The sequence below is a fragment of the Tauraco erythrolophus genome, chromosome 1, assembly GCF_009769465.1.
Source record: "Tauraco erythrolophus isolate bTauEry1 chromosome 1, bTauEry1.pri, whole genome shotgun sequence".
Lineage (NCBI taxonomy): Eukaryota > Metazoa > Chordata > Aves > Musophagiformes > Musophagidae > Tauraco > Tauraco erythrolophus.
Genome location: NC_141465.1, coordinates 30549233 through 30560979, shown reverse-complemented (window position 1 = coordinate 30560979; position 11747 = coordinate 30549233). Strand labels below are relative to the sequence as shown.

Here is an 11747-nt window from a genome sequence, read left to right as displayed (position 1 = left end):
TAGTGCTAAAGCCAGGTAAGCTATTGCAGAGCCCAAAACATGTTAGAAAACTTGTGAGATACAAATCTGGATTTTTTTCTATCAAGAATAAAAAAGGAAAGTCAAGAAAAAGAGTGGGGAAGCTTATCTAGAAGACAGAAAATCAGAAGTGGGAAATACACACGATTTGTATTTGTGTACGATCTTGACACGGCAGCGTTACCTCCAAAGGATGCATGTGCCAGTTCCATGGGTTGCAGATTAGCTGCGGTACTAAAAAACAACACTCTCCCTTCAGTCTTGCTCTAACTTGGCTCAGCATAAATTCTGAACTTGTGGGTTTGCTTGTCTTAAGTCCTCCTTTCATTCCCTTCCCTTAGGTTACTACAAATAACCGCGAGTTTACTGTTATGCCTAAAAAATGCTTGACTGTTTCTACAATACATGCATTATCACCACAATGATCTTATTACACTAAAAGGTTAAACATTGTTAATTAAGTTGAAAACAGTCCTTACCTCCTCTGAATGGTTTCCTCTGCAAAACTCTTAATATAGATTCTAGGCAAGCAGGTAAAACTGAAGTTTTACTTTCATTTCCACCTGTGAAATCCTGCCTCAGTCATCGAGACGTCTGGAGTATAACAGAAGACAAACGTTGGCCAGTTGTTTTTATCTTTAATGAACTACCATGTCACACTTGTGAAAGTCTTATGATTCAGGATGGACAGCCCTTCATAGCAAGAATGTTAGGAATGCTAAAAATAAAAGCCTGGGGAACTTTTAGAAAACAAAATTAAATGTAATATGGTGATGCTTCAACAGGGTTGGAGCAGAAATGCCACAAATGATAGGTTGTGTCCAGAGATGTAAAACTTTTAATCAAATCAGCTTAGGCAACATTTCATTTTAAAGAAGCTCTGGCATCTGTAAATTGTAGACTAATTGCAGGACGTGCTAAAGAATGCTACTGAGGTAACCATCTGAATGAGGTAAACTGGGATTTAAATTTTCTGTCAAATGACAGAAGTTTTTCTAAAACAACGAAGATAAATATTCATCTCAGACCTTCGTATTAGTGATCACATCTCTTTCAGGGTGAAATAAAAAGCAACTTCGTACAAAATACTTCCAGTACTTACTCCTTTCACAGCAGAGGGGTGATGGGTTTCAGTGAGTGTAAACCAGGCATCTGAAGTCAGAAGTCAGCTTCCGTAGGATCCTTTCCAGCTCACGGAGAGAACCCGCACACTACATGCTAGAGTCTGGGGCCAGAAATGTCCTATAACCCCCTCAGGGTAGATGTCTTGGTGCAGAATAATTCTCTGACATCTGCCTATGAGCTTTGTGTGGTCTGTTTTACAAGCTGCCAAGTGGATAGCTTTCCATCGCTTCCTTTAGCACAGCATTGTCTGCTGTTAATTCTAATGAAGATTCAGCGACATAATAGGTCAGTGCTCTGTATCTTCACAAGGTTTCAGGTGTCTCTAAAGGTGTACAGAGACAGAGAGCAAAGGAAGTTATTGACTGTCGTGGTTTTAGGCTGATCTAGCAACTAAAACTCACACAGTCTCTCCTTCTCCAGTAAAGTAGAGAGGAGAGGAAAAAAAAAAACAAAGGGACTGAGGGTTGAGACAAGAACAGAGGGAGCACCCACCAACCACGGTCCTGGGCAAAACAGACAGAGCTTTTCTCAAAGCAAAACAGTTTATTAATGATTACTTAGAAGGACAAAGGGAAACAAAAAAAAATGATTACTCAAGAGGACAGAAAGAAACAAAACCAGATCTTAAAACCGACACCTTCCCCCCCCCCCCCCACCCTTCCTCTTCCTCCCGGCTCTACCTCCTCCCCCCAGCAGCACAGGGGGCAGGGACTGGGGGAGTGCAGGTCAGTTCATTCCGTGCTGTTACCGCTGCTTCTTTCTTAAAGGAGAAGGAGTCCTTACACCCTTTTCCCCTGCTCCAATGGATCCCCTACCCACGAGGAAAAATCCACAAACTTCTCCAGCGTGAGTCCAGCCCACAGGAAACAATCCTTCCCCACAGATTGCTCCGGTGTGGGCTTTACCACAGTCTCGGGTACTTAGGGAGCTGTAGCCACTCGCTCCGGCGTGGGTCGTCACACAGACTCCAGATGCCTCTCTGCCTTGTCGTGCGTCCCAACACAACCATCCTCAGGCTCAGGCATCTTCTCCCCACGGGCTGCGAGTGGGTCGCTGCTCCACCGAGGCCGTCCTGGTTGCAGGGGGGCCGCCTGCTATCTCACCATCAGCCGCGGGGGAAACTCGGCTCCAGCACACCTCCTCCTGCTCCATCCTCACTGACCTGCTGTCGATGCAGCTGTTTCTCTCAGATCTCAGTCCTCTCCAGGTGAACTCAGCCCAGTGGGCACCCCGGGAGTGGGGTGCCCCCGAGTTCCCCAGCTGGCTCCGCCACCGCCATTCTCCGTGGGCGGCACCGGCCCGACGCAGGCAGCTGCCCGGCCGGGAGCCAGGGAGCGGGGGCAGTGCCCTCCTCCCTTCTCTGCTCGATCCTGGGCGAAGCACCTTTTCCGGTTCCCTTGTCCTGACTTAAATAGGGCAATTCGCAGAGGTGCCCTATTGGATCAGCCCCGAGGGGGATGGCAGTCTGATCTGGTGGCCAGAACTAAGCCTAACCCGGTTCCAAAACCGGGGAGGTCGCAGGGAGCAAAATCCCTCTCCTGCCACCAGAACCACCCCCCCCTCCACATCAAACCATGACATTGTCTCTTGTGCTCTTTAGCCACTGTGTATCTTCAGAAATCCTATTTTTGAAATATGAGTCCCTGTTCCAAGCTAGGCAAATTTTCTGCACTAACACTTTGCAAAACAAAAAGAAGTTAAAAGCAGGGAAATTGAAATTTCTGCACCACGTGTAAATCCAAGGGAAACATCATCACATTGTCATGGATTTTATATATGGGGTTTAAAGTGTGGGGAACAAGAGAAGCAAATGTGTAAAGTTATTTGGGGTATTAGGCAACAGATTTTCTGCAATGCTGTTAAGTTACTAGCTAAGGATTACTATTTTTTGCACTTCTATCATTGTCCCTTTTGCCATCTAGACAATGATGTCTTGTTAGTGTTAAGTGATGGAGAGAGAAAGTACAGGAACAAAAGCTACCTCAACTGAAAAGAAGTGGCTCTTCAGTGAAGCTGATTACAAAGGTATGTGACTTTTTTGCTTCCATTAGATGTGTCAAACTGGCTTTTCATGTTCTGCTGCATTAGGTAAAAGATCTTGGAGGAAAATAAGTGTCAAGTTATGGTATACCTGGGGTGAGCCATAGAGCAGTGTACATCCACTGACACAATAATAATAGCCTTCCAAGAAAGAAAATGCTGAACAACTTGTCTGACATCAACACTCCTCTGTTTTTCCATAAAAGCATCAATAATCAGGATTCTTTTGTATGTGCTACTGATGCAGGGTGAGATTTTTGGAGGTGTTGAGCAACCTCTTCTTCCCCTCTCTTCACCTCCCCCTCAGCATCAATGATTGCTGTTAGCACTTCACAACTCTGAAATTAAGAAATGCTATGTGCTTAGGAAGAGGAAGGATGTTATGCTTAAAACGTATTTTCCTGGTGTATTTTATTCCAAAACACCTTTAGTGGCTGAAAATTGGTCATCACAGGGACCTGGGGGCTATACTGCACTGCTGAGGAGCAGTGGGTTCCCAGAGAAGCTGTGAGAAATGGTGCTAAGTGGCAGCTGAGCTAATCACAGAGTTATTTCCTCACTTCGCCTTCTCCCCAAACTGCGAGGAGAATTCAGAAGAAAAGCTGTGTAAGAAGGGTGAAAAATCCCTTATTCCTCTGACGCAAGGGGACTCATTGGAGAAAGGTACTACTGAAGTGTCAAATAGGCAGGGAAGCAAAACGTTCTGGCTGTGCGGTTCTGTTCGAAGCTCATAGACAGAACAACTAAGCCCATTCCCGAAATGTTGTGTATTTTCTTCTCAGGCAGTGCTGTACTTTCTTTAGGTCCACATTATTCACCAAGAATACAGAACAACGGGTGCCTGCAGCTGACTTAATCACCAGCTCTGGAGAAGAGAAAGGGGAGGAGGGCAGAGCTGGGAACACAGCAGAAAAATACACAGGTCACATAGAAAAGTTTGACACTTACTTTAAGGATACTAATTCCTTAACATAGTGGGGAGAGGAGAGGAGAGGAGAGGAGAGGAGAGGAGAGGAGAGGAGAGGAGAGGAGAGGAGAGGAGAGGAGAGGAGAGGAGAGGAGAGGAGAGGAGAGGAGAGGAGAGGAGAGGAGAGGAGAGGAGAGGAGAGGGAGGAGAGGGGAGGGGAGGGGAGGGGAGGGGAGGGGGAGGGGAGGGGAGGGGAGGAGAGGAGAGGGGAGGGGAGGGGAGGGGAGGAGAGGAGAGGGGAGGAGAGGAGAGGGGAGGAGAGGGAAAAGGAAAATAGTTAAATTATGCATATGCATATTTGTTTTGTAACAAAAATAATAGAATCCTGTGGCCAACAGTGAAATATGATTAGCTAGTCACAGGTATTTGTGATATTTGTCTGTAATGAAATGACATGTTTGAATACAGAGAAGAACAAATAATTAAACTCTTTTACTTGCCCCCTTCCTGTATTTTAGCTGTAAACAAGCAGATGCAATCCACAGTGCTAAATAAGATTTTCCCCACATTTCCTTCTGAAAATGGTTTTAAGCAAGATAAGGCACTAAAATTTAATCCTTCTAAGAAGGTGCAAATACAGAATCCTTGACGCAGACTCAATCTTACCATGAATTTATGTGGGAGCTTTAATGGTTTTGTAAATTAATCAATAACGTGGTTAAATTATATTTGCTCAGCTAATTATTTTCCATGTCCTGTAAATTAGAACTTCAGTAGTCCTGCTGCTTGTACCACATTTGTGTTTACTTACTGATATGTTATTAAAGTGCTTATTTATTTGTTCTGCTATAGCCTAGTAGATTTTACTTTGCTGTTTGAGTGGCAACCACAGGGCTGCAAAGCCATGCAATGATAATTACATTCTTATATACTTAATATGCCAAATCCATTTTAGTAGAGAAATACTGTGCATTTATAGCCTCTCCTCAAAATCCTCCTTGTCTCATGCTTAGGGGAACAGGATTTAACCACCCTCTTCCCCCAAGAAATCTTCACAATGTTTTTGATGACTGAAATGGATCTCGATTGAGTTCTTAGCCTCGTGACTTTGAAGGGCACAGCTTCAAGCATGAGTTGGATTAGATGACATCCAAAGGCTCCTTTTAACTTGAATTATTCCATGATTCTATGAATCCAGTCATCCAAGAAGTTTTCCCCCACTCGCTTTTCCCAAAGTCGTGTACGCAGACCCCCATCACTCATGGGTCTGTATGACAGGACTAGTTTGCAGCACGCAAAGAAGGAAATTGTGATTTCAGTTACATAGATCCAGACTTTCTCATGCTATAGCAGTCTATACAGTTCCTACATCAATACAGTAAGTTAGTGTGGCCTCTCCAAATTAATGCATTGGGAATGTATACATCCTGCCCAACTGTCCTGCTTTCAGCTCAAATAGAGTTTTCTTTTTACCGGGCAGCTAGAAGAGCTCTGTGTTTTTGATTTAGTCTGAGATTTGTTATGAGAGGAATGCTGATAGTGCACTCAAGTTTATAGTTGGCCCTGAGACATCGATGACTTTTCAGCTTCCCATGTTTGCCAGTGTGCAGGAGCACAACAGGCTGGGGCGGAGCATGGCTGGGACAAAGGGCCCACAGCTGCCTTTAAGATTTGAACTTAGATTTAAAATTGAGGGCCAAATTAGCCAATGGTGTATTCCATATCATGCAACGTCATACCCAGTACGTAGATGAGAGTTGAGTGGGAAGTTGGAAGAGTTCTCTCTCTTCTAGTGGGACTCCTCAGTCTTTCGGAGTTCTCTCTTTCTCTCTTGCCTGGGCTTTAAGGCCTCCCCCTTGCCTGGGACTGCAGTGTGAGGACTTATCTGTTTCAGAACAGGACAGGTGTTGGTCACCAGGTGGTGAGCAATTACACTGTGCATCATTTGTTTGTATGTATTATTTTAAATTTATATTATTAATATTAATATTAATATTATTATTATTAAAAATTATTCTTATCTCAATGCACCAATCTCCTTCTCTTTTCCCCTTTAATTCTCTTCCCCATTCCCCAGGGGTGCGGGAGAGTGAGCGAGCAGCTACTTGGCATCTAGTGCCGGCCAGGTTAAACCATGACACCGACAGAATCATGTCGCGCTTTATTGCTGGCTGGAAAATGACACCCTTCACGGGAGACCAGGGGTTGCAGCAGGAGGAGAGCTATTGCCCCCATGTCCTTGCACTTGCAGCACACCTCACCTAAGGCAGGAGGCTGGAGGGCCCCTCCCTTGCCTGGCTCATAGACACGGCAAAAGGGGCTCAAACCTCCCCAGGGAGGCTGACCGATGGCAAGCGGGAGGCTGACTGATGGCAATCAGGAGCCAAAACTGCAGACAGAAATGCGTGGCAGGAGAAACGCAGAGCAGGCAGTGTAGCTGCAGTGGGATCAGATAACACTGAGCACCACAGCGCTAGGAGCAAACCTGCAAAACCAGGCTCCCGCTTGGCTTCTTATCCTTTAAAACACTTTTGGAGCTGCCGTCAGACTAACTGCAATTCTCAGGGCAAGGCTCTCAGTGCCTTTGGATTAGGAAAGGTGTGCAGGCAGCAGGTTCGATTTCAGAGATATAAACAAAACCAAAAGAGCATAATGGAAAGTTTCCTGGCCACAAATCAGGGCTCAAGGGACCAGAAATATAAGGAGAGGCTACCCGCCTTCATCAATTTAGCATGTCTTTGTAAGCAGCAGCAGCCTGCTGCAGAGGTTGGGAAAGCAGGTAGATACGAAAGCCAAATGGAATATGGAAAGATTTGTAGAGTGCTTCTTGCTTTCCCTTGCCTCCTATCCATAGTTCTATGCACACACACAGAAACACACTTAGGGAGAATAAAATATTACGTGAGTGAGACTTCTATCTTTCCTCTGTCTTTGATATGCCAACGAGCTGACATATTTAGCTCTTTTTTTTTTTTTTTTTTGCATTTACTTTCTGGTTTTGAAGATATATAAATGACAAGAAAAGAAATAGTGGCAAGAAAGTTCAAATGAATAGCAGGAGACTAGTATTTCCATATCTAGCTAATTATATCCTAAATTGATTTTTTACAGTGTAACAAATTAGTTCTTGTCTTAACATATGGAGTGCTACTTTATAATAAAAAATCCTAGTTTATGCCTAATTTTTTATTTTCCATGTTAAGGCACATGCAGAGATCAGGCTGAATATTTCATACATACATGCATAGCTATATGAATTTGTAAAAAGTATCCACTGTTACATGTGCCTGTTTGGTTTTTTTTCTAGATTTTTGACTGTGGTTTCTGTTGCTCTGACTTTCCCAAATTTCTTCATCTGACATTTTCCAGGATTGTTTGCTGGTCACATCAGGTAAGAACTCTCCATAATTATTATGTTTAAACTTTTTTATCATTATTATTAAAATTATGTTTTTCTAAAGTGTTTGTTTGTACATGTGTAGCTCTAATAGGTCTTTACTTGGAGAGCCAATGCTTTCCATTGCACTAGACTACATGATAGGGAAATTGCTAGGTTCACTTTTGCACAGGAAAACAATTTGTTATGTAGCTTAAATCATCGTTCTGTAGACCTGATTGTGCAATCATTTAAGCATGTGGATATCTCCAGAAGCCTGCCTGTTCCCATAACACTCGGTAGAGCAATGTGAATGTATAAAGCTATATATGCGTACAGGTATTAGCAGGATTGAGGTCTCTTATTGTTCCTTTCTACCTCTTGAATGGTCTTTTGCAGCTTTGATTATCCTCTGCAGAACTGTTTCAGGTTCAGAGTTACTTTATCTCTATCCTTTTGATTTGCTTTGTTCCTTGGTCCTGTCACTGCAGTACTCTCCTTCAAGCTTCAGAACAAAAGTACTTTTGGGAGCAGAGGCCCTGTGGCAGGGAGCATGGCTCTGCTTTCCTCCTGGCAATTTGCCGCTGAGCCAAGCCGAGGCAGAATATTCTTGCTTGTTCAGTGCAACAGCTTCAGTAACTGCACCAGTGCATACCTAAGTCTCCCTACCGAGACCAGTCTGTTTCCTCAGCACAGGCAAACCTGTAGACAACAGCTAGAATTAAGGGTAGGGCTTGCTTTCTTTCTTTTCTTTTTTTTAAATTTTTTAAATAAGTGACTTCAATGCAAAGCATTTTCCTCGGAAGGTACATTTATCCTAAGTGGCTCTTGCTGGTTTACACACCCCCTGTCCTTTCTCTCGCTTTGGAAAGTTGTTCCACTTGATTGCTCAGTTTGCCTCTTTGAGTCAGTGGTGGCAGGGGAATTACAAAGGCAACGAAAGCGCAGCCAAGTCCCAGGTAGCGTGTGCCAGATTTAAGCTGATTTAGAGTTGCGCAGACTGACTCTGAAACTTTCTTTGCACGAGGGACAACGACTTTGGGAAAAAGTTGCTTGTTTTTTTTTCCAGCAGTGTGTGTGCGCGTAGCTCGGGGAACCTGCTGAGACGTGCTCACCTTGCAAAGGCAACATGGTCGGTGGTGCTTTGCAGATTGCTGGGCTGCTCATCGGTGGCATTGGTGTGATTGGGACGTTTGCTGTCACGGGCATGCCTCAGTGGAGGGTGTCTGCATTCATCGAGAACAACATCATCGTGTTCGAGACCATTTGGGAAGGCCTGTGGATGCACTGCATCAGGCAAGTCAACATCAGGATGCAGTGCAAGGTCTACGACTCCGTGCTGGCCCTCTCGCCGGACCTGCAGGCATCCAGAGGGCTGATGTGTGCTGGGTCGGTGCTCTCGTTCCTCGCTTTCGTGGTTGCTGTTATTGGGATGAAGTGCACGCGGTGTGCGCAGAGCAGCTGGCAAGCCAAGGGCTATATTATTCTGATGGCTGGGCTCCTCTTCATCTTCTCAGGTGCCATCGAGCTCGTTCCAGTCTGCTGGGTTGCCAACACCATCATCAGTGACTTCTACAACCCCATGGTCAACGTTGCACAGAAAAGAGAGCTTGGAGAGGCCCTCTACCTGGGCTGGGCAGCTGCCTTCTGCCTCATTGCTGCTGGAGCCATTTTCTGTTGCTTTTGCCACTCTTGTGAGAAAACCAGACGCTACGGATACTCCGCACCAACCCACTACCCCGCTCACAGCCAGCATTTGCACGGGAAGACTGAAAGCTCGTACTCCAGAAGTCAGTACGTCTAGATGCCTCCTGCCTTTTCCTGTTTTTGAAGCATTCAATCTGTCTGGATGGCTTTCAGCTTCTGCACAAGAGGGCAGCTAGAAAGCTGCCTTTGCCTTCTGCCCTGTAACTGCTGCTGTTGGGGCTGCGTTTTGGAGCTGCGGTTACCCCCGGTAGGCTCTGCTGTGGCTAATGCTGCAGCACAGACAATTTTAAAGCATGGAAAAGTGAATGTTTAATATTATTTCAGTAGTAACTTGGAATAGCTTTTGAGTTGTGTGGCTTTGCTTTGAGATGTGTTTTATGTGCAAAACAGTAATAAAAGGCTTAAAGTTCCACTGTGACATGAAATTCCAGCCTATTGCAAAGAGGAGAGGAGTCAAGTAGCTGTTTTGTTCGTGTTTTTTTTTTCCTGCTTGGGAAAGGGGATAACAATGAATAAGGACAAGATAATAATGGTTTAAAAGAAAAGCATTCACTAAGGGATTGATTTACTGTAGGTTTAATGGAAGGTTGCATGAAGAATTTATTCAGCAGATGAAGGTAAGCTGAAATATATGAAAAATATCCCTTATTTCAGAGAATAAACATAGCTCTATATTCATCCTAAATATCAGCTTTTTGATGAAATTTAATATTTCTTTCGTAATCCATATAGGTCAAACTCATTCACATCCTTCTTTTTATAAGCAGCAGTATTCCCTTGCAAACTCCTTGTGGCTTACAACATTTTACAATATTGTACAGATCACAAACACTGTGTTGGTTACTTGCCACAGGACTCTGTGATATATATATATTTTTAAATAAAGGTCTAATGTACAATCAGGCCAATATTTTTATTGAGACCTACTCACATCAGCATAGTTTATAGGCATAAAGAATATAAACAGTGATAGTATTTTCTCACAGTTTACATTAAAATAAGTGAAACAATATTTTTAATAATAAGATCATGCACCCATGAAAAACAACAATGTAAAGAAACCAAGTCCACTGAAAAAGAAATAGTTCCATACAAATTAATTTAATAAATTACTCAAATTAATCAATAGTAGTAATATTTTAATAAAGTTTTGTAACTAATGAATAAGTTGTAACTCCAGACTCACAGAAATGGATGGAATTTTGCCTTTGAAAGAACTGGGAACGCAATTCATTTTGTGGTGTTTATTGGAGAACAACATTCTTGTTCTATAATTTAATTGACTGTTTTAAATATTTTATAGAAAGTTTGTTATGTGATCTGTAGTTCTGCTTAGACTGTTACTACTCGAAAGTTAGGAAACAAATTCTACACTTCAGAAGATGCAACTCTGAACAAGCTAGAAGAAATTAAAATCTGCTCTAGAGCTCTCTTCGCAGTGTTTGTAAGATACACAGTAAGATGTGCTTGATTATGTAATTTTTTTCCTCTTTATTTTTAAGCAAATTATTTCTACATGTGTATATATGTTATGTGCATGACCTTTCTGTAATATATCAGTGTGTACTTGTATTTCCTTTGTATTCTTTCATTAATGTTTATACTCCATTCCTGTCTCTTTTTTGGGGAGGAAGACAGTGGAGCAGAAAACCTACTGTTAGTGGCACTTTGAGAATATCCTACACAGAACTCATAGCTGGACCACCAGGGTTAATAATGATGTCTATAACCAACTCACCTGCCTAGTTCATTCCTCTAAAAGGTAGGTGCAAGATCTTAGAAAACTACATGTATATGTACCGGTGCACTATACTTATCTCTGCTGTCAAAACATGGAGTGATTCATACAGTATTCATCTACAGGTCTGAGGCAAGCCTCAGTGAAAAGCGAGATAAGCATGACATCTCTGTAAAAGCCCTGCATACATCGAACACTACTGCTACTTTTAATAGTATTATCTACTCCCAGTAAAGCACACACTGATCTAGTTGTACAAACAAAAGAAAATACAGGAAGACTATAAGAAGACTTCCAAAACTATTCACAGGACTGACAGGAACACAAGTCTAAGGGACCATGAACGGGACCCTCAAGTCTTTGAAAAGCTCCCTCAGAGATCCTATATATGCTGTAAACTGTTCGCCTTATTATAACATATACATATTCCCTCTTCAGTACCTCCTGTGCACATGCAGCCGTTTCCTTTAGACTGTATCTCACCCATACACCTTATCTTCAAGACAACTGAAAGGAAAGCTTCCATTCTAAACAGAGCTGGCCTCTCTCCCCTAGGTTTGTGCATTAAATAAACCCCGAGTAGTCTGAGCAGAGGGTCCCATCTAAGGGCATATGTACAAGCACAAAACAACTGCCTGAAGCAACAAACTTTCAAATATTGTATCCTGCGATTTAGAACTCATTTTTGTGCTTACAGGTAAGATGATAACTTATTTGAGAAATAAGCAGTATTTCCTCCATAAATGAAACCAAGGGTGTCTAGATAGTTCCTCTTTGCCCTGCACTTTGGGCTCTTGTATGCATTTCTGCAATGTGAAATGGACGTGGAACCTTTC

The 11747-nt window shown here is 43.0% G+C and overlaps 1 protein-coding gene across 1 annotated transcript; it reads left to right on the top strand.

Moving 5' to 3' along the window:
* The first annotated feature begins 8595 nt into the window (after positions 1-8595).
* LOC104374239 (claudin-8-like) lies at positions 8596-9270 on the top strand. The gene has a single exon (XM_009980309.2). It carries the CDS (start codon positions 8596-8598, stop codon positions 9268-9270), a length of 675 nt encoding a protein of 224 aa, XP_009978611.2.
* The last annotated feature ends 2477 nt before the right edge of the window (positions 9271-11747 follow it).

What these genes read in the sequence shown, in the direction of transcription:
- LOC104374239 (XM_009980309.2), top strand. Translation starts at nt 8,596, where the DNA reads ATGGTCGGTGGTGCTTTGCAGATTGCTGGGCTGCTCATCGGTGGCATT.